Here is a 24180-nt window from a genome sequence, read left to right as displayed (position 1 = left end):
CTGATGAATTTACGAATGACCAACACCCGCTAATATGACTGGTGTAAGTAAACATGGACAAAAAAGTACTAGTTAGTTTAGATTATTATTTGACCCTGCTGGTCATCTATGAACATTTGAACATCTTGGCCATGTTCTGTTATAATCTCCACCCACCACAGCCAGAAGAGGACTGGCCACCCCTCAGAGCCTGGTTCCTCTCTAGGTTTCTTCCTATGTTCTGGCCTTTCTTGGGAGTTTTTCCTCGCCACCGTGCTTCTACACCTGCATTGCTTGCTGTTTGGGGTTTTAGGCTGGGTTTCTGTACAGCACTTTGTGACATCAGCTGATGTAAGTAGGGCTTTATAAATACATTTGATTGATAGATTACATGTAAAAAGCCTACCCAGCTCTGATACTGCAAGTAAAATGGTTAGAGTGTGTAAGTAGGGCTTTATAAATACATTTGATTGATAGATTACATGTAAAAAGCCTACCCAGATCTGATACTGCAAGTAAAATGGTCAGAGTGAGGTGTTCTCTCACTTGTGTCTGGAAGTAGCTAGCTAGCAAGCTAGCCTACTTCAGCCAATTAGCTTGGGTGCTTGGTTGGGATAAGCATGCATTGGCAGGCAAGCTGCAGAAGGATGAGGAGCCTACAATTCCCGTTATCAATTTTGACGGCCAACTTGTGAAAAAGTTTGAGAGGGTTTATCGAATGTTCCTTTGTTTGATTCGAGCTCATCTTGCTCTGTATAGCTTTAGTTGTTCATCTTATTTATGTACATATCTGAGGGTGAGAGAGCCTATCTTTTCATGGTTGTTTGATCAATAGGACAATAAAGTTTCCAAATGTAATAGGACTCCGTGGTGTTTACATATTTGCAGAAATCCATGCGGGTGTATTTTGTGGCTTTTAGATAATGCGTTCTAATGATCTAAAGTCACACTTTTCTAACTGCCTGTAAACACACGATTCAGATCGAATGATGGCTGGCCCGTGTGGTTTCATTCATGTAAGTTATTTTCAAAGAAATGGCTAACAAGAGCAAGCGCGCTGCAATAAAAAACACAGTTCCACTTACCAGATGATGATCGTTGGAAACTTAACTTCTTGTTGAAACTTATTCTTGAAAAGGGAGAAGCTAACAAATTAGCAGCAACATCTTCTTTGATAACACCTGCTGCAGCCACTGCAAACTAGCCGACAACAAAGCTAGCTAGCTAGACCGTGGGAAAGCTACTGCTCCATATTGCACAGTGACCTGTTGGCCTTCAAGAAGGAAGAATATTCCATACGTTTTTGTAAAAACGGTCCCACCCATTAAATCAAAATGTGATTGGGTGAATGGAATATGCCTTTATCTAGCTTCTGATGGCCTAGCCAATGGCTGATTTAGCTAGCTAGATTTATCTCCCCAGAGACCAGCAAAGAAAAATCATGATTGGATCATTGTTAACCCTTTCCTTATCAACAAAACTGACAAGATTAAATCAGAACATCATTGAAAATAATCATATCATTATCATTATTATTCAAATCATTAATTTATAAATCCTTAGCCCTTCTCTGAAGGTGTAAAAGGCCCATTGTTCCCCACTGTGTTTGGGTTAGTAATAATTTGTAGAGTGGCTCTATTTTCCCTCAGCATGCATTTTTCCACTATTTTCAATGTCTAAAGAATCTATATTGTTCTGAAATATGAATGTGAATGGTGTGAAATTACTAGTTAGTTAGTGGGTTGCGCGCTAATAGCGGTTCAATCGGTGACATCACTCGCTCTGAGACCTTGAAAATAGTTGTTTCCCTTGCTCTGCAAGGGCTGCAGCTTTTGTGGAACGATGGGTAACGGTGCTTCGAGGGTGACTGTTGTCAGTATGTGCAGAGGGTCCCTGGTTCGGGGCAAGGAGAGGGACGGAGGCAATACTGTTCCATGAACAGAGAAATACTGGATATTTTGAACTCTTATTATGGTGGTGATTTAACAAAATGTCTACCTCCTCACTCCATTTGCACACACTGTATATAGACTTTTTTTTCTATTGTGTTATTGACTGTACGCTTGTTTATTCCATGTGTAACTCTGTGTTGTTGTTTGTGTCGCACTGCTTTGCTCTATCTTGGCCAGGTCGCAGTTGTAAATGAGAACTTGTTCTCAACTAGCTTACCTGGTTAAATAAAAGTGAAATAAAAAAAGAACAACCGTCTTGAATTGGACTCACATTTTTCTGGTCTCGGTCTTGACTCGGTGTCAGACCCCTTGTCCTCCTCCCGGTCTCGGTCTTAACTCGGTGTCAGACCCCTTGTCCTCCTCCCGGTCTCGGTCTTAACTCGGTGTCAGACCCCTTGTCCTCCTCCCGGTCTCGGTCTTAACTCGGTGTCAGAACCCTTGTCCTCCTCCCGGTCTTGGTCTTAACTCGGTGTCAGACCCCTTGTCCTCCTCCCGGTCTTGGTCTTAACTCGGTGTCAGACCCCTTGTCCTCCTCCCGGTCTTGGTCTTGACTCGGACTTGATTTACTCCGGTCTTGGTCTTGAATCAGTCTCAGTTTAAGTGGTCTAAAACACAACATTGGTGTGAGTCAAATTGAATATGCATGAACCTGAGTTTTTTGTTTCTCTCTCTCCTTTACCTCCCTCTCCTCTCTCTCTCTATTTCCCTCTCTTTCGCTCCATCTCTCTCTCCTAGCGGTCCAGTCTCTGAACAGTCTGAATGACCAGATAGCCCACTTCATGATGACCAGGTCCGGCACTCTGTCCCGGGAGAACGAGGCCTTCATGCCTGAAGAGAGAGACACCTTGAAGGAGTCCATGGCCCTGATGAGGCACCTACTCTTGGACGCACAGGTACAACCCCTGACGTCTAACCTCTAACCTCTAACCGCTGATCATTCACCACCTTTAAAACCAGGTCAAGAATCAAAAGGGCAAACAAGCCTCTTTGCTGTATGAGTCTGCTGAAATCATGTGGGGAGGAAGGAATGTTTTCACAGCAATTCAGGGAATTAATGTTATGATGACTCATACTTGGGCTGCTTAGACTTGACTAGAGTATTAATAGTTCATTCACTCCAATCTCATTAAAAAGTATTTCAACTGATACTATGCTAGACCATTTCCCTCCAAGCAAGCAAGCAAACTAATATTTATTTTAGTCCTGGGGCTTTTGTTCTACTCTTTCACTTTGTGTTTCCTTTCCCTGGAGAGGATGTAGCTTCTCCCGGGGAACAGACACTGACAGGGCAGCTATGAGCTTACTGACTCTATGCAGGACCTGGGAGAGGCAAAAGTCCAACAAAACGTAATCGTCCCCAAATGTCGACATTTGAATAATTGAATGCCACCTCGTTCGAAGAGGAGCATAAATAATGCATTGGTCTCTCAGTCTCTCTGAAGCTCCTGATCAAATTGAGCTGTTCAAAATCATTAGTGACAACATCAGCACTGCAGATATGGCCATAATGTGACTGGCTCTGCCGCGGCTCGCTCACTAATTACAGTATGCATAAACCAAGGCCCCAATATCATTGTCTCCAATCTGGCAACACAATCTGGCCCTAACTCTGTGATAAAGCAATAGATTGTTTGTATCTCTCTCAATCTTCAGGATGTTTGGAAATAAAATGCTTGCTTCAATCACAATGCCTTCTATTGTCTTTCCTAAAGACTTCTTTCCTGAACATAATGATGTCCTTTCTTCATCCGAGGGGACTCTTTATGTATAATTTGTGATGAATTTCTGTAGAAAGAATCCGTGTGGCTGTAGGGAGAAGTAATAAAACAATCTGCTTGAATCCTCCGGTTTGCCTTGTGGATCGTTTGATAATTCCTCTTTACACTTTTTATTTCCCCCTTTATCACCTTGTTCCCTTTCTTGTTTTGATGGATGTTCTCCAAGATTTGACATAGTGATGCATTTGGCTCATCCTTTAGTCACATCACACACTTGATGGATATAGAGTCCCCTCGCCATTGTCCCTAAGATATTTTCCTGAGACGCTGCGGTGTCATTGATTAAAGAGAATGTAATTCAGCAAAAGGCCATTGCCTTCTCCTCAGCCCATTTGTATGCAAGCCGGAGTGAAAGATAGTTAGCCCGCAGTCAGTTTTTCTGCAGCTCAACAATAGAACACTGTAGGGTGATGGATGAGCAGTAGCCTCTGCCATGAATGGACTGCTGATTATCTCTGTGAGAAGTTGTACTTCTAAAAGTTGGTTGTAGTTTAATGTTAACTGAATCATCCTTAACTGCCAAGTTGACTAAGTATCTACCTGTTGCCATGGCTCTGTGTCCAGTAGACCCATTAACTTTACCTGCACCCCTCTCTTCCCTCGTGGGTCTGTCCTGTCACCTGAGCCTCTCCATGAGGCCCTTTTCTGCCCTGTCACAGTAGAGTAGCTACAGTATAGACTGCCCCTCTTCGACTGACAGCTGCTTGCTGCCATAGCGATGAGTCTTGTATCCTCTCCAGGAGATTCCTTACAGGACAGTGTGTAGTGGTAGGCTAAGCCTACACATCAGTCTGTCTCACTGGGTGTGTCTCTCTTCTACATTCCCTGATTTCCTATGGGTATGAGGACAGTAGGACCTTTCTGAACTGTGCTGCACAATGCTCTGTTTGATCAGAGTACACGATCACAGTAATTACAGCCTTATATCCGTAGTGTATGACTTTGCCCAGAGAACCTCCCAAAATAAAAGGTGAGAAAAAATGAGACTATTTCCATGATGCCTACACAGGAGCAGTGCCTGCCTGTCTGCCTGTCTGTCTGTCTGTCTGTCTGTCTGTCTGTCTGTCTGTCTGTCTGTCTGTCTGTCTGTCTGTCTGTCTGTCTGCCTGTCTGCCTGCCTGTCTGCCTGTCTGCCTGTCTGCCTGTCTGCCTGTCTGTCTGTCTGTCTGTCTGTCTGTCTGTCTGTCTGTCTGTCTGTCTGTCTGCGTGCTTGTCTGCATGCTTGCCTGTCTGCATGTTTGCTTGTCTGCCTGTCTGTCTGTCTGTCTGTCCGTCCGTCCGTCCGTCCGTCCGTCCGTCCGTCCGTCCGTCCGTCCGTCCGTCCGTCCGTCCGCCCGTCCGTCCGTCCGTCCGTCCGTCCGTCCAAACAGTAGAGCAGCAGTAAGCACTCAGGTGGAATATTAAATCAGTCTCTCCCCACCTCTATCTCCCCCATCTCCCCTCTCTCTCCTTGCTTCTGTATTAGCTGTCAAAGTCTGAACCAAAAGTCCAGCTAGCTGACAGTGTTTCAGCAGCAGGCTACAGCTGACCTCAGCCTAATTGGTTCTGTGGCAGAGCCAGACTGGGCTGTTCTGGCACCCCGTGGAACCTTAAAGAGCCGCAGAAAGAAAAAAGCAACTGGAGCAGTGGCTTTTTTAGCATGTCAATCTTGGTGGGGAAAACACAAAACATTTTTATGAGGTGCATGCCAGCAAACAATACATTAATTGCACAATAACGGTGACAAATGATGCCCACAAAATGTTAGGGTCTACATTTTTTATTATTTTGTATTATTTCACCTTTATTTATCCCCCTTTATCTCATTTGCAACTGCGACCTGGCCAAGATAAAGCGTAGCAATTCGACACATACAACAACACAGAGTTACACATGGAATAAACAAAACATACAGTCAATAATACAGTAGAACAAAAGAAAACTAAAAGTCTATATACAGTGAGTGCAAATGAGGTAAGTTAAGGAAATAAATAGGCCAAGATGGCCAAGTAATTACAATATAGCAATTTAACACTGGAATTGTAGATCGGCAGAAAGCTGGCCTGACAGCAGAGCTTTCCTTTAAACCACATGGAGTGAATCTTTACCACTGCTACACCTGGCTATCAGCAGAGCCTTGTCTGGCAGAGAAACAGTTCATTCAGGCTCATTTACTGCCTTTTAAAAGCATAGCTGATATGGCTGACTTGCTTAAATATATATGGTTTCTAGTGACTCCTTGTGGATTTGTGTAACTCAATAAGAACCACATTCTCCTTCATAATAACCATCGACAACATGAGTTTAGACTTTTGAACCATACACCAAAATTATGTTCGGTACATTCATAATGTTTATTCTTATATCATTGACACTTACACACACCTGGGTATCAAGATTTTGATTGCATGACTTCATCTTCAAGTATAATTTTTTTCAGGGATCTCTTGAGAATGATTTTGCTGAAAATTGTGTCTCCACCGGGCTGGGCCTTGTCACTCACATAAAAGAGCACAAAACAGAAAACATGTCTGATGAAACTGCAGTTCCTCACAATAAAATGACAGCTCTTAATAAAGGTTGTTTAAAAAGAAATAAGACCATTTCTATATGACATTAAACTAATTGTTTTGAGACCTCTGAAAGTGTTAGAAAAGTCCCTAGCTCTAAGTATAAGTGTATAAGCAAGTGCAAGCAAATGAGCTGCGACCAGTTAGGCTTTCGTTCAGCACTTTCAAAACAGACACCGACAGAAGTTCAGATAAATGTTAGTTCAGATAAATTCAGCAGGACGTTGAGAGAGAGAGAGAGAGAGTGAGAGAGACGCTCTTAGCCTACCATTTGAAGTATTTTATTAGGCATATGTGGTCTACAAAGGAAGGAAAATACAATCACAAGGATCCACTTTTATAGACAATATACTTAAGCACACATCGCATTATGCTAACAAAACAACCCTCGCAATATCAACTGGAATTACATGAGTTTATGACTGAACTTTCACTAGCGAACATGGTTATAGACCCAACAACATTATATAGTATCCCCTCATGGTTACAGACCCAACAACATTATATAGTATCCCCTCATGGTTACAGACCCAACAACATTATATAGCATCCCCTCCTCATGGTTACAGACCCAACAACATTATATAGTATCCCTTCCTCATGGTTACAGACCCAACAACATTATATAGTATCCCCTCCTCATGGTTACAGACCCAACAACATTATATAGTATCCCTTCCTCAAGGTTACAGACCCAACAACATTATATAGTATCCCCTCCTCATGGTTACAGACCCAACAACATTATATAGTATCCCCTCCTCATGGTTACAGACCCAACAACATTATATAGTATCCCCTCCTCATGGTTACAGACCCAACAACATTATATAGTATCCCCTCCTCATGGTTACAGACCCAACAACATTATATAGTATCCCCTTTTCATGGTTACAGACCCAACAACATTATATAGTATCCCCTTTTCATGGTTACAGACCCAACAACATTATATAGTATCCCTTCCTCATGGTTACAGACCCTACAACATTATATAGTATCCCCTCATGGTTACAGACCCAACAACATTATATAGTATCCCCTCCTCATGGTTACAGACCCAACAACATTATATAGTATCCCCTCCTCATGGTTACAGACCCAACAACATTATATAGTATCCCTTCCTCATGGTTACAGACCCAACAACATTATATAGTATCCCCTCCTCATGGTTACAGACCCAACAACATTATATAGTATCCCCTCATGGTTACAGACCCAACAACATTATATAGCATCCCCTCCTCATGGTTACAGACCCAACAACATTATATAGTATCCCCTCCTCATGGTTACAGACCCAACAACATTATATAGTATCCCCTTTTCATGGTTACAGACCCAACAACATTATATAGTATCCCTTCCTCATGGTTACAGACCCAACAACATTATATAGTATCCCCTTTTCATGGTTACAGACCCAACAACATTATATAGTATCCCCTCCTCATGGTTACAGACCCAACAACATTATATAGTATCCCCTCCTCATGGTTACAGACCCAACAACATTATATAGTATCCCCTTTTCATGGTTACAGACCCAACAACATTATATAGTATCCCCTCTTCATGGTTACAGACCCAACAACATTATATAGTATCCCCTTTTCATGGTTACAGACCCAACAACATTATATAGTATCCCCTTTTCATGGTTACAGACCCAACAACATTATATAGTATCCCCTCTTCATGGTTACAGACCCAACAACATTATATAGTATCCCCTCCTCATGGTTACAGACCCAACAACATTATATAGTATCCCTTCCTCATGGTTACAGACCCAACAACATTATATAGTATCCCCTCCTCATGGTTACAGACCCAACAACATTATATAGTATCCCCTCATGGTTACAGACCCAACAACATTATATAGCATCCCCTCCTCATGGTTACAGACCCAACAACATTATATAGTATCCCCTCCTCATGGTTACAGACCCAACAACATTATATAGTATCCCCTTTTCATGGTTACAGACCCAACAACATTATATAGTATCCCCTCCTCATGGTTACAGACCCAACAACATTATATAGTATCCCCTCCTCATGGTTACAGACCCAACAACATTATATAGTATCCCCTTTTCATGGTTACAGACCCAACAACATTATATAGTATCCCCTCTTCATGGTTACAGACCCAACAACATTATATAGTATCCCCTTTTCATGGTTACAGACCCAACAACATTATATAGTATCCCCTTTTCATGGTTACAGACCCAACAACATTATATAGTATCCCCTCTTCATGGTTACAGACCCAACAACATTATATAGTATCCCCTCCTCATGGTTACAGACCCAACAACATTATATAGCATTCCCTTTTCATGGTTACAGACCCAACAACATTATATAGTATCCCCTCCTCATGGTTACAGACCCAACAACATTATATAGTATCCCCTCCTCAAGGTTACAGACCCAACAACATTATATAGTATCCCCTTTTCATGGTTACAGACCCAACAAGATTATATAGTATCCCCTCCTCATGGTTATAGACCAAACAACATTATATAGTATCCCCTCATGGTTACAGACCCAACAACATTATATAGTATTCCCTCCTCATGGTTACAGACCCAACAACATTATATAGTATCCCCTCATGGTTACAGACCCAACAACATTATATGGTATCCCCTCCTCATGGTTACAGACCCAACAACATTATATAGTATCCCCTCATGGTTACAGACCCAACAACATTATATAGTATCCCCTCCTCATGGTTACAGACCCAACAACATTATATAGTATCCCTTCCTCATGGTTACAGACCCAACAACATTATATAGTATCCCCTCCTCATGGTTACAGACCCAACAACATTATATAGTATCCCCTCTTCATGGTTACAGACCCAACAACATTATATAGTATCCCTTCCTCATGGTTACAGACCCAACAACATTATATAGCATCCCCTCCTCATGGTTACAGACCCAACAACATTATATAGTATCCCCTCCTCATGGTTACAGACCCAACAACATTATATAGTATCCCCTCCTCATGGTTACAGACCCTACAACATTATATAGTATCCCCTTTTCATGGTTACAGACCCAACAACATTACAGTGCCTTGCGAAAGTATTCGGCCCCCCTGAACTTTTGCGACCTTTTGCCACATTTCAGGCTTCAAACATAAAGATATAAAACTGTATTTTTTTGTGAAGAATCAACAACATGTGGGACACAATCATGAAGTGGAACGACATTTATTGGGTATTTCAAACTTTTTTGACAAATCAAAAACTATAAAATTGGGTGTGCAAAATTATATATACAGAGACAGAGGTGCACTGTTTTGCTTGCTCGGATGCTTTCTCCCTTGAGATACATTTAGCCTCTTTTGAATTGAAGAAAATATGCAACATAGAGAGACGAAAAATACATGATTTTATATGTTTTTGTATTTTTTCTTGGTATGTTTTTTTGGGCTTCCCTTGGAATCCATGGAACAACGCCACTGTTAGGAAGTAGTGTGTCATAATGATGAAATCTATATATCCATCTACTTCAGGTTCATAAAGAGCTGAAGAACAGAATTCGTCATTAGAAAATTACGTGAAATAAACAGTACTTTCTTTAATCAAAGATTTCTTTATAATTTCTACAATCTATATGCAGTCAAAGGGTTCGGTTTGACTGTGTAAATCTGAGGAAAACTGCACATTTAAGTGCTAATATCTCAAGGCAAATTCCACTAAAAGGCAGAACATTTATTTGGAAGGATTTTGAATCGTTTCTCTTTGAATGCTATCCCATAATTTATTGCCTCATTTGTCATTTGCACAGATGTATTATTTATGTCCTGCTTGCTGTGCTGTGGCTGGGTGACTAATCCAATGCTTTTCTGTGGGTGTGGGGACTGTGAGTCGTTACATTGCCTTACTGTGGTGGAGGTGTCAGTGGGTTTTCCTTAGGTTGCTGCTCTGATCTGATGATGGCGGACAGAGAGCTCATCATGATACGGAAAAGTAATAAGGTCAAAAGGTCAAAATACTGTATTGTAAACAATAGAATAAACGTAGCAGCAGTACGTCCGACTGCGGCAATACAGACTGAATACAGAGGGACTGGGACTGGTCAGAGACCTCAAACAGAGCACTGCTGCCACCCAAACACCCTTCACTGTCAGTTTGTATGTTATGGTCACTCTGTCCAAACGGGAGAGGTTTCCTTGTATTAGCTAAAGGCTTTGAGACCATCTTACATGAATAATTGATCGCTAGCCCACCATGGGCAGGCTGTTAGATGGGACACCAGGAAGTGATTACAGTATTGATCGGACGGTGAGTTGTCATTGGGGGAGGGTTGTTCTGCAGACCTTGCACATCCTTAATCTCCCCTCTCTCCCCCTAGTCTGATGTCTGGGGTCAGGGTCTGTCTGTTTGGCAATGAAGGGAGTGTATAGTGGAAGCAAAAACAGAGTGCCCAGAAATTCAATACAGGACAAACACAGAAGTGAAAAAGCAGCAGGAGCTCTGGTAGGATTAGAAGTGAATAGTGATGCTATTAATCCCATTAATCCCTAGCCGTCACTTCCAGACCCTTTCACTTCCAGTAGCTCCTGGAAGCTCTCACTTCCAGGAGTCTGATTATGAGCCATACTCATGAAAAGTATTCCAGTTAATTAACACATTTTAGGGAGATTTTAGTCTATGTGATGGGCTGTGCCGATTTAAAACCACAGTGAATTTTATGGCCGCTACAAAACATTTGTTTTGTAGTTTTATTAGGCGGAGGGGTAAGGTGCCAATTTGAAGCATTCCATTACAAAGTTTTTGTCACTGTCATTACTTTAATTTATTATTGAGCCATGGGCCTGGTAGAAGATTATTTGAGTGGCTGGGATATTGATCCAGTAGGGTTTGAATTGGGAGGCAGACTTTCTGCAGCTTCTAGAGCTGAGGTGTGTGTGTGTGTGTGTGTGTGTCTGTATGTGCATGCGTGAGTCTGGGAGGATGATCAGGGCCTTCACATAATACACTAATAAACTGGTCGACAGAAACACAAAGAACGACCCAGGCGAGTGTAGATTTGCTTCCCCATCTCCACTTAACTACTTGAATAATGATCCATAACTCCTAGCTAGCATCTCCTCAATACTTTTATTCTTAGAGCCTTGCAGGCCCCAGAGTGTTCGGCCTTCGTTTGAAGTGTGAACACTTTACTGCTGAGGTGCAGAAAATGAAATTACATTATTTTGTCCGAGGATACCGAACATCTCATTCCGTCTCATTTCAGGAGACGACAATGTATTTTATCTCATTTGAATGGCCGTCATTACTTTCTCTGCCACCTGATTCATCGTGTGACGGTGTGAGATAATTCACTCAACCAAGGTTTATTTATTTGGTAGACTGGCATTCTGAATGAAAACAGTATGAGTGGTCTAGACTTCAAAGAGCTGAGGCTGTTCATTTTCTAGCTTTGCCGCTGTGCCGAGCTGATATGCCCTTTTTCACCTATCCAGACATTTCAAACTGCTAGGATGCATTTGTTTTTTAACATCCGTTTGGGATCCATCCGGCTGTGGAGAATCTGTTGAAATGAAATATGTGTCATGTCTGAGGGTCATAGGCCTGGATGAGGATAGAATAGCACTGTAATTGGGTACTTCACATGCTCTATCACATTCAGGATATTTCCACCTTTCAATGGCATGACACGCAGATGTAATGGATTCTTTGTATTGTCCCCACGTCCCTTGAAATACAGTTAGATAAACTTGCACACTGATTGTAGAATCTCATTTCCGATCACAAATCTAGCAACCCCAGTATTGAGGACACATTGCTCAATAGATCAAGCCTTTGCTATACACTGAGTATACAAAACATTATGAACACCTGCTCTTTCTATGACAGACTGACCAGGTGAATGCAGGTAGAAGCTATGCTCCCTCATTGATGTCACTGGTTACATTCACTTCAATCAGTGTAGATGAAAGGGAGCAGACAGGTTAAAGAAGGATTGTTAAGCCTTGAGATAATTGAGACATGAATTGTGTGTGTGTATGTGTCCCATCAGAGGGTGGAGGTGCAAGACAAAAAGTGCCTTTGAACAGGGTATGGTACGCTGTTGGGTTTTTCAAGCTCAACTTGACACAATTGTGGGAGGCACTGTAGTCAACATGGGCCAGCATCCCTGTGGAACGCTTTTGACTATTTGTAGAGTCCATGCCCTGACGAATTGAGGATATGCTGAGGACAAAAGGGGAGGGGGTGAAAAAGTTGTATCAGATGAAACAGCCCCAGTCTGATGATGGGGTTTGGTTGTCGAAAGCCCTGCCTAAACCTGTCCATTCACACAGTTTGAACTGGAGCATCACTTGTGTGCATGTTGCCATAGAAACGGAGAGTGCTGTCACAAAGTTGATCCGTATCACTACATACAGCTCTTTCTGCAGATCAAAGTTCTCACCTCAATTTCAGAGAGTTTTGATGATATGAAAGGCCTCTTCATCCTTGCTGATCTGCTCTTGACTGACAGAGAGAGTGTTTGTGCAATTCAAAGTCTTGTTTGAGAGAGAGAGAGAGAGAGAGAGAGAGAGAGAGAGAGAGAGAGAGAGAGAGAGAGAGAGAGAGAGAGAGAGAGAGAGAGAGAGAGAGAGAGAGAGAGAGAGAGAGAGAGAGAGAGAGAGAGAGAGAGAGAGAGAGAGAGAGAGAGAGAGAGAGAGAGAGAGAGAGAGAGAGAGAGAGAGAGAGAGAGAGAGAGAGCCTACCTGCCCACCAGAGTTCAGCATAGACCATTACGGCCTCTGGTATAGTTTGCCATTGTTTTTGATTAATTCAGAGAGGAGAGATGTACAAACAACCTACAGTTCATTGTTTAGCATCTTTTAGTATTTGACATTTCTTCTCCTCTTGCTGCTGCTGGTGTTTCTTCCTGAGAACTGGCGCTTGAATAATGCATGTGAAAATATACAGCTGCTGTGCACACACACAGTCGACCAAGAGTAGGGAGGTTTGATGTGAGAAGAAGAGACTGACGTCCTTATACTTCTCCCTTCTTTTCTGTCTCAACTCCCCCATCCTCCTCCATCCTCTCAATCATCCTCCTTCCTCCTTCCTCCATCCTCTCCATCCTCTCCTTCCTCCATCCTCGCCATCCTCCTCCTTCCCCCATCCTCTCCATCATCCTCCTTCCTCCATCCTCTCCATCCTCCATCCTCCTCCTTCCTCCATCCTCCTCCTTCCTCCATCCTCTCCATCCTCCTCCTTCCTACATCCTCTCCATCCTCCATCCTCTCCTTCCTCCATCCTCTCCATCCTCCTCCTTCCCCCATCCTCTCCATCCTCCTCCTTCCTCCATCCTCTCCATCCTCCTCCTTCCTCCATCCTCCTCCATCCTCTCCATCCTCCATCCTCTCCATCCTCCTCCTTTCTCCATCCTCCTCCTTCCTCCATCTTCTCCATCCTCCTCCTTCCTCCATCCTCTCCATCCTCCTCCTTCCTCCATCCTCTCCATCCTCCTCCTTCCTCCATCCTCTCCATCCTCCATCCACTCCATTCTCCTCCTTTCTCCATCCTCTCCATCCTCCATCCTCTCCATCCTCCTCCTTCCTCCATTCTCTCCATCCTCCATCCTCTCCATCCTCCTCCTTCCTCCATCCTCCCCCATCCTCCTCCTTCCTCCACCCTCTCCATCCTCTTTCTTCCTCCATCCTCTCCATCCTCTTTCTTCCTCCATCCTCTCCATCCTCTTTCTTCCTCCATCCTCTCCATCCTCATCCTTCCTCCATCCTCCCCCATCCTCCATCCTCTCCATCCTCCTCCAACCCCCATCCTCCTCCTTCCTCCATCCTCTCCATCCTCCTCTAACCTCCCCCATCGTCCCCCATCCTCCTTCATTCTACTTCATCCTCCTCATCCTCCTCTCTCCTCCCCCATCGTCCCCATCCTCCTCCATTCTACTTCATCCTCCTCTCTCCTCCCCCATCGTCCCCATCCTCCTCCATTCTACTTCATCCTCCTCTATCCTCCCCCATCCTCCCCCATCCTTCTCCATCCTCCTCCATCTCCCTCTATGTGATCTCAACCTGAGGAATGTGTTCACCTCCTGAATCCCTCTCTGCCCATTGACTCCTCATCGAAAGTGGAATAATTCTGTAGGGCTGATTCCAGAGTGGAATTAGCTGTATGGAGATCCCCCTTGACCTCACTCTAAGATTGAAATGCTTCCTGCCATCCCATACCTGTAAGGAGGTGCAGGGAACTAAATGACTCCCCCCGTATCTATTCCCTGCCAGAAGCAATCAGTTCGAGTAGGCAGGGAGGCTGGCCAGGTGGAGGTGGTATTTAGCCCAGGGCCCCTCATTCTCAAGGCACTTATTTGAGAAGGAAATGATGCTGGCTGGACCAGGCTGGATTACTGTAGACTGGACTGATAACAGGACATTAGTAACAGGTTTATACAAACAGAGTGTTTACTCTACCTGGGCCAGCCACCAGCTCAGCTCACTGATACACCAAATGTGTGTCGTTCTGTGGGAGTATCAGAGCATCAGTCCCTTTTAACTGTAATGTTAGTCAAAAATAAGCACTGCCCTCATCCTTGGGATTACTATGTCCTTTATTTGAAAATGGTCAAAACAGCATTGATGTTAACTAGGGTCAAACATACATGATTATTTTCTCAACAGTGTATAAAACATTATTTTCCCCCCACCTTTCGACACGCTGAAACCGTAATTGAGAACAGGGTTGCTGGGTTCTGCGTGTCAGATCTTCCCCAGCTGTAATCTGATGTAATCTGGTGTAATGTCATTAAACAGAGAGGCTATCTATCTGTCTAATCCTCTGGAGGGCTCAGCAGGCCTCCCCATACAGGTGATAGATAGGGTCATCCTCATCCTGCTCTTCATCCTGTACAGGGATGGGTTACAGTACCTAGTACTCACCCAGAAGCACCCACAGCAGGTGGTATGTTGGGATTACCTGTACCTCCTAGCATTGCCTTCACACCATGGCTATTAAATTATACCTGGGTGTCATACGGATTTTACAGTAGGATCATACACTATATACACTAGTATAATGATCTTTCCATGACATAAACTGACATAAACATGACATAAACTGACCACGTGAATCCAGATGAAAGCTATGATCTCTTATTGATGTCACTTGTTAAATCCACTTCAATCAGTGTAGATGAAGGGGAGGAGCCTGGTTAAAGAAGGATGTTTTAGCCTTGAGACAATTGAGACATGCTGTGGATTGTGTATGTGTGTCATTCAGAGGGTGAATGTGCAAGACAAATGATTTAAGTGCCTTTGAACGGGGTATGGTAGTAGGTACCAGGCGCACTGGTTTGTGTCAAGAACTGCAATGCTGGTGAATTTTTCACACTTGACAGTTTCTCATGTGTATCAAGAATGGTCCACCCCCAAAGGACATCCAGCCAACTTGACACAACTGTGTGAAGCGCTGTCTTTTGTCCCCTTCAACAATCAGTTAGGAAGGTGTTCCTTATGAATACTCAGTGTCAGCTGCACTTGAAGGCCGCCACCATCTGGCCACAACGATTGCAGACAGGCAGGAATTTGATGGTGGATCTCGATATTGATACAAATTTAACATGGATGGAGGTTTATTCTTGGGAACCACATTCCATGCTTGAAGGCTCTGGGCTAAATCCTGTTTCTATTCTACCAGAGGGACAAGGTTATCAAAGACAGCTCCCATCTATTTATGAGCTCTGCTATGTGTTCTAGTCCTGACAGTTCCCAGGGTATCCAGGCCACTTGTATGTGTTAGCTAGCTGTGAGAGCTATGCAGTGATATTGGATAGGATACATAAGAACCCTAGTGATAGAGTGAGACGGGGCTGCACTGCCTCAGGACCAACTTCTCAGCAGAGTAGTTAAGGATAGGATACATATAGAGTGACACAGAGTAGTTAAGGATAGGATACATAAGAACCCTAGTGGTAGAGTGACACAGAGTAGTTAAGGATAGTATACATAAGAACCCTAGTGGTAGAGTGACACAGAGTAGTTAAGGATAGGATACATAAGAACCCTAGTGGTAGAGTGACACAGAGTAGTTAAGGATAGGATACATAAGAACCCTACTGGTAGAGTGACACAGAGTAGTTAAGGATAGGATACATAAGAACCCTAGTGGTAGAGTGACACAGAGTAGTTAAGGATAGAATACATTTACATTTACATTTAAGTCATTTAGCAGACGCTCTTATCCAGAGCGACTTACAAATTGGTGCATACACCTTATGACGTCCAGTGGAACAGCCACTTGCATCTAAATCTTTTTTTGGGGGTGAGAAGGATTACTTACCCTTACTTACCCTATCCTAGGTATTCCTTGAAGAGGTGGGGTTTCAGGTGTCTCCGGAAGGTGGTGATTGACTCCGCTGTCCTGGCGTCGTGGGGGAGTTTGTTCCACCATTGGGGGGCCAGAGCAGCGAACAGTTTTGACTGGGCTGAGCGGGAACTGTACTTCCTCAGTGGTAGGGAGGCGAGCAGGCCAGAGGTGGATGAACACAGTGCCCTTGTTTGGGTGTAGGGCCTGATCAGAGCCTGGAGGTACTGAGGTGCCGTTCCCCTCACAGCTCCGTAGGCAAGCACCATGGTCTTGTAGCGGATGCGAGCTTCAACTGGAAGCCAGTGGAGAGAGCGGAGGAGCGGGGTGACGTGAGAGAACTTGGGAAGGTTGAACACCAGACGGGCTGCGGCGTTCTGGATGAGTTGTAGGGTTTAATGGCACAGGCAGGGAGCCCAGCCAACAGCGAGTTGCAGTAATCAAGACGGGAGATGACAAGTGCCTGGATTAGGACCTGCGCCGCTTCCTGTGTGAGGCAGGGTCGTACTCTGCGGATGTTGTAGAGCATGAACCTACAGGAACGGGACACCGCCTTGATGTTAGTTGAGAACGTCAGGGTGTTGTCCAGGATCACGCCAAGGTTCTTAGCGCTCTGGGAGGAGGACACAATGGAGTTGTCAACCGTGATGGCGAGATCATGGAACGGGCAGTCCTTCCCCGGGAGGAAGAGGAGCTCCGTCTTGCTGAGGTTCAGCTTGAGGTGGTGATCCGTCATCCACACTGATATGTCTGCCAGACATGCAGAGATGCGATTCGCCACCTGGTCATCAGAAGGGGGAAAGGAGAAGATTAATTGTGTGTCGTCTGCATAGCAATGATAGGAGAGACCATGTGAGGTTATGACAGAGCCAAGTGACTTGGTGTATAGCGAGAATAAGAGAGGGCCTAGAACAGAGCCCTGGGGGACACCAGTGGTGAGAGCGCGTGGTGAGGAGACAGATTCTCGCCACGCCACCTGGTAGGAGCGACCTGTCAGGTAGGACGCAATCCAAGCGTGGGCCGCGCCGGAGATGCCCAACTCGGAGAGGGTGGAGAGGAGGATCTGATGGTTCACAGTATCGAAGGCAGCCGATAGGTCTAGAAGGATGAGAGCAGAGGAGAGAGAGTTAGCTTTAGCAGTGCGGAGCGCCTCCGTGATACAGAGAAGAGCAGTCTCAGTTGAATGACTAGTCTTGAAACCTGACTGATTTGGATCAAGAAGGTCATTCTGAGAGAGATAGCGGTAGAGCTGGCCAAGGACGGCACGCTCAAGAGTTTTGGAGAGAAAAGAGAGAAGGGATACTGGTCTGTAGTTGTTGACATCGGAGGGATCGAGTGTAGGTTTTTTCAGAAGGGGTGCAACTCTCGCTCTCTTGAAGACGGGAGGGACGTAGCCAGCGGTCAGGGATGAGTTGATGAGCGAGGTGAGGTAAGGGAGAAGGTCTCCGGAAATGGTCTGGAGAAGAGAGGAGGGGATAGGGTCAAGCGGGCAGGTTGTTGGGCGGCCGGCCGTCACAAGACGCGAGATTTCATCTGGAGAGAGAGGGGAGAAAGAGGTCAGAGCATAGGGTAGGGCAGTGTGAGCAGAACCAGCGGTGTCGTTTGACTTAGCAAACGAGGATCGGATGTCGTCGACCTTCTTTTCAAAATGGTTGACGAAGTCATCTGCAGAGAGGGAGGAGGGGGGATTCAGGAGGGAGGAGAAGGTGGCAAAGAGCTTCCTAGGGTTAGAGGCAGATGCTTGGAATTTAGAATGGTAGAAAGTGGCTTTAGCAGCAGAGACAGAGGAGGAAAATGTAGAGAGGAGGGAGTGAAAGGATGCCAGGTCCGCAGGGAGGCGGAGTTTTCCTCCATTTCCGCTCGGCTGCCCGGAGCCCTGTTCTGTGAGCTCGCAATGAGTCGTCGAGCCACGGAGCGGGAGGGGAGGACCGAGCCGGCCTGGAGGATAGGGGACATAGAGAGTCAAAGGATGCAGTAAGGGAGGAGAGGAGGGTTGAGGAGGCAGAATCAGGAGATAGGTTGGAGAAAGTTTGAGCAGAGGGAAGAGATGATAGGATGGAAGAGGAGAGAGTAGCAGGGGGAGAGAGCGAAGGTTGGGACGGCGCGATACCATCCGAGTAGGGGCAGTGTGGGAAGTGTTGGATGAGAGCGAGAGGGAAAAGGATACAAGGTAGTGGTCGGAGACTTGGAGGGGAGTTGCAATGAGGTTAGTGGAAGAACAGCATCTAGTAAAGATGAGGTCAAGCGTATTGCCTGCCTTGTGAGTAGGGGGAAGGTGAGAGGGTGAGGTCAAAGAGGAGAGGAGTGGAAAGAAGGAGGCAGAGAGGAATGAGTCAAAGGTAGACGTGGGGAGGTTAAAGTCGCCCAGAACTGTGAGAGGTGAGCCGTCCTCAGGAAAGGAGCTTATCAAGGCATCAAGCTCATTGATGAACTCTCCGAGGAACCTGGAGGGCGATAAATGATAAGGATGTTAAGCTTGAAAGGGCTGGTAACTGTGACAGCATGGAATTCAAAGGAGGCGATAGACAGATGGGTAAGGGGAGAAAGAGAGAAAGACCACTTGGGAGAGATGAGGATCCCGGTGCCACCACCCCGCTGACCAGAAGCTCTCGGGGTGTGCGAGAACACGTGGGCGGACGAGGAGAGAGCAGTAGGAGTAGCAGTGTTATCTGTGGTGATCCATGTTTCCGTCAGTGCCAAGAAGTCAAGGGACTGGAGGGAGGCATAGGCTGAGATGAACTCTGCCTTGTTGGCCGCAGATCGGCAGTTCCAGAGGCTACCGGAGACCTGGAACTCCACGTGGGTCGTACGCGCTGGGACCACCAGATTAGGGTGGTCGCGGCCACGCGGTGTGGAGCGTTTGTATGGTCTGTGCAGAGAGGAGAGAACAGGGATAGACAGACACATAGTTGACAGGCTACAGAAAAGGCTACGCTAATGCAAGGAGATTGGAATGACAAGTGGACTACACGTCTCGAATGTTCAGAAAGTTAAGCTTACGTAGCAAGAATCTTATTGACTAAAATGATTAAAATGATACAGTACTGCTAAAGTAGGCTAGCTGGCAGTAGCTGCGTTGTTGACACTACACTAATCAAGTCGTTCCGTTGAGTGTAATAGTTTCTACAGTGCTACTATTCGGGGGCTAGCTGGCTAGCTAGCAGTGTTGTTTATGTTACGTTGCGTTAAAAGAACGACAATAGCTGGCTAGCTAACCTAGGAAATCGCTCTAGACTACACAATTATCTTTGAAACAAAGACGGCTATGTAGCTAGCTATGTAGCTAGCTACGATCAAACAAATCAAACCGTTGTACTGTAATGAAATGAAATGAAAATGTGATACTACCTGACCGGGTTGTTGAATTCGAAACAGTAGACGTTGGCTAGCTGTTAGCTGTTAGCTGTTGGCTAGCTAGCAGAGTCTCCTACGTTAAGGACGACAAATAGCTGGCTAGCGAACCTCAGTGAATTAAGATAATCACTCCAAGGCTACACACACTAAACTACACAATTATCTTGGAAACAAAGACAGCTATGTAGCTAGCTAACACTAGACTAATCAAGTCGTTCAGTTGAGTGAATAGCACTACAGTGATGCTAATCTGTGTGCGTTAGCTAGCGTTGCTAGCTCCTGGGCGAATAGCAGTGAAGGCTACGTTAGGGCGACGAAATACGATAATTATGCAATTATCTCTGATACAAGGACGGCTATGTAGCTAGCTAAGAAGAATTGCTAAGATTAGACAAATCAACCGTTGTACTATAATGAAATGTAATGAAAAAGTTATACAACCTGCAGAGCGAAGTGCGAATGCGACCGCTCGCTCCAACCCGGAACCGGATACATAAGAACCCTAGTGGTAGAGTGACACAGAGTAGTTAAGGATAGGATACATAAGAACCCTAGTGGTAGAGGGACACAGAGTAGTTAAGGATACGATACATAAGAACCCTAGTGGTAGAGTGACACAGAGTAGTTAAGGATAGGATACATAAGAACCCTAGTGGTAGAGTGACACAGAGTAGTTAAGGATAGGATACATAAGAACCCTAGTGGTAGAGTGACACAGAGTAGTTAAGGATAGGATACATAAGAACCCTAGTGGTAGAGTGACACAGAGTAGTTAAGGATAGGATACATAAGAACCCTAGTGGTAGAGTGACACAGAGTAGTTAAGGATAGGATACATAAGAACCCTAGTGGTAGAGTGACACAGAGTCGTTAAGGATAGGATACATAAGAACCCTAGTGGTAGAGTGACACAGAGTAGTTAAGGATAGGATACATAAGAACCTAGTGGTAGAGTGACACAGAGTAGTTAAGGATAGGATACATAAGAACCCTAGTGGTAGAGTGACACAGAGTAGTTAAGGATAGGATACATAAGAACCCTAGTGGTAGAGTGACACAGAGTAGTTAAGGATAGGATACATAAGAACCCTAGTGGTAGAGTGACACAGAGTAGTTAAGGATAGGATACATAAGAACCCTAGTGGTAGAGTGACACAGAGTCGTTAAGGATAGGATACATAAGAACCCTAGTGGTAGAGTGACACAGAGTAGTTAAGGATAGGATACATAAGAACCCTAGTGGTAGAGTGACACAGATTAGTTAAGGAAGGATAGGATACATAAGAACCCTAGTGGTAGAGTGACACAGAGTAGTTAAGGATAGGATACATAAGAACCCTAGTGGTAGAGTGACACAGAGTAGTTAAGGATAGGATACATAAGAACCCTAGTGGTAGAGTGACACAGAGTAGTTAAGGATAGGATACATAAGAACCCTAGTGGTAGAGTGACACAGAGTAGTTAAGGATAGGATACATAAGAACCTTAGTGGTAGAGTGACACAGAGTAGTTAAGGATAGGATACATAAGAACCCTAGTGGTAGAGTGACACAGAGTAGTTAAGGATAGGATACATAAGAACCTTAGTGGTAGAGTGACACAGAGTAGTTAAGGATAGGATACATAAGAACCTAGTGGTAGAGTGACACAGAGTAGTTAAGGATAGGATACATAAGAACCCTAGTGGTAGAGTGACACAGAGTAGTTAAGGATAGGATACATAAGAACCCTAGTGGTAGAGTGACACAGAGTAGTTAAGGATAGGATACATAAGAACCCTAGTGGTAGAGTGACACAGAGTAGTTAAGGATAGGATACATAAGAACCCTAGTGGTAGAGTGACACAGAGTAGTTAAGGATAGGATACATAAGAACCCTAGTGGTAGAGTGACACAGAGTAGTTAAGGATAGGATACATAAGAACCCTAGTGGTAGAGTGACACAGAGTCGTTAAGGATAGGATACATAAGAACCTAGTGGTAGAGTGACACAGAGTAGTTAAGGATAGGATACATAAGAACCCTAGTGGTAGAGTGACACAGATTAGTTAAGGAAGGATAGGATACATAAGAACCCTAGTGGTAGAGTGACACAGAGTAGTTAAGGATAGGATACATAAGAACCCTAGTGGTAGAGTGACACAGAGTAGTTAAGGATAGGATACATAAGAACCCTAGTGGTAGAGTGACACAGAGTAGTTAAGGATAGGATACATAAGAACCCTAGTGGTAGAGTGACACAGAGTAGTTAAGGATAGGATACATAAGAACCTTAGTGGTAGAGTGACACAGAGTAGTTAAGGATAGGATACATAAGAACCCTAGTGGTAGAGTGACACAGAGTAGTTAAGGATAGGATACATAAGAACCTTAGTGGTAGAGTGACACAGAGTAGTTAAGGATAGGATACATAAGAACCCTAGTGGTAGAGTGACACAGAGTAGTTAAGGATAGGATACATAAGAACCCTAGTGGTAGAGTGACACAGAGTAGTTAAGGATAGGATACATAAGAACCCTAGTGGTAGAGGGACACAGAGTAGTTAAGGATAGGATACATAAGAACCCTAGTGGTAGAGTGACACAGAGTAGTTAAGGATAGGATACATAAGAACCCTAGTGGTAGAGTGACACAGAGTAGTTAAGGATAGGATACATAAGAACCCTAGTGGTAGAGTGACACAGAGTAGTTAAGGATAGGATACATAAGAACCCTAGTGGTAGAGTGACACAGAGTAGTTAAGGATAGGATACATAAGAACCCTAGTGGTAGAGTGACACAGAGTAGTTAAGGATAGGATACATAAGAACCCTAGTGGTAGAGTGACACAGAGTAGTTAAGGATAGGATACATAAGAACCCTAGTGGTAGAGTGACACAGAGTAGTTAAGGATAGGATACATAAGAACCCTAGTGGTAGAGTGACACAGATTAGTTAAGGAAGGATAGGATACATAAGAACCCTAGTGGTAGAGTGACACAGAGTAGTTAAGGATAGGATACATAAGAACCCTAGTGGTAGAGTGACACAGAGTAGTTAAGGATAGGATACATAAGAACCCTAGTGGTAGAGTGACACAGAGTAGTTAAGGATAGGATACATAAGAACCCTAGTGGTAGAGTGACACAGAGTAGTTAAGGATAGGATACATAAGAACCCTAGTGGTAGAGTGACACAGAGTAGTTAAGGAAGGATAGGATACATAAGAACCCTAGTGGTAGAGTGACACAGAGTAGTTAAGGAAGGATAGGATACATAAGAACCCTAGTGGTAGAGTGACACAGAGTAGTTAAAGCAGACAGGTTGCCCACTTCAGACGTGGCTCAGTTGAATTTTCTCCAGTGTGTTCTACTTGTGGTCTAACTATGGTCACATGGCCGTATGCAGTGCATTAACTCCCTTGGGCCTCAAGGGTAAGCCACATGTTTAGAACTTCATTTGCCATTTCTCTCACATGTTAATAGTCACCTGTCCCCGCTCCCTTCATACACGTCTGTCCATGTGATATTTTGCATGAGGTGAAGCAATAGGAAGCCACTGCAAATTGACATGAAGATTAATAGAGGAAGTAGAGTGTGACATTGGAAGTCATAAATTAGATAGGAAATGTCTGTTATAGAGAAATCCAATTCCAGCATATTAAAAAAGAAAGTGGTTGGCATCATCGGGGTTGTACAGTAGTCTGTGTATGGTTATGGTATCTGCATTTCTATATTCCGCCTATGCTGTTTTATTACCTCCATGTTGTCCTGGGGTTCCCTCCTGGCCCCTGTTAAACCCTCCCATCGGTCTGTGGTTCTGTGTCACTGTTTTATTACCTCCATGTTGTCCTGGGGTTCCCTCCTGGCCCCTGTTAAACCCTCCCATTGGTCTGTGGTTCTGTGTCACTGTTTTATTACCTCCATGTTGTCCTGGGGTTCCCTCCTGGCCCCTGTTAAACCCTCCCATTGGTCTGTGGTTCTGTGTCACTGTTTTATTACCTCCATGTTGTCCTGGGGTTCCCTCCTGGCCCCTGTTAAACCCTCCCATCGGTCTGTGGTTCTGTGTCACTGTTTTATTACCTCCATGTTGTCCTGGGGTTCCCTCCTGGCCCCTGTTAAACCCTCCCATTGGTCTGTGGTTCTGTGTCACTGTTTTATTACCTCCATGTTGTCCTGGGGTTCCCTCCTGGCCCCTGTTAAACCCTCCCATTGGTCTGTGGTTCTG

General features: G+C 44.5%; 1 protein-coding gene across 3 annotated transcripts in view; it reads left to right on the top strand.

Annotated features, from left to right (window-relative positions):
- LOC118388306 (kazrin-like) overlaps positions 1-24180 on the top strand; it is a 342539-nt gene that overhangs the window by 74355 nt on the left and 244004 nt on the right. For all 3 annotated transcript variants that reach the window (XR_008144326.1, XM_052526569.1, XM_052526570.1), the window contains exon 2: positions 2667-2824. Coding sequence is in view for 2 of the 3 variants with exons in the window: in XM_052526569.1 (XP_052382529.1) it covers positions 2667-2824 (158 nt within the window). In the remaining variant the exon portion in view is untranslated. The remainder of the gene's footprint in view (positions 1-2666; positions 2825-24180) is intronic.

Source organism: Oncorhynchus keta, chromosome 10 (assembly GCF_023373465.1).
Source record: "Oncorhynchus keta strain PuntledgeMale-10-30-2019 chromosome 10, Oket_V2, whole genome shotgun sequence".
NCBI classification, from domain to species: Eukaryota; Metazoa; Chordata; class Actinopteri; order Salmoniformes; family Salmonidae; genus Oncorhynchus; species Oncorhynchus keta.
Note: the sequence above shows the minus strand (reverse complement) of the source record. Positions and strands in the feature narration are given on the sequence as shown.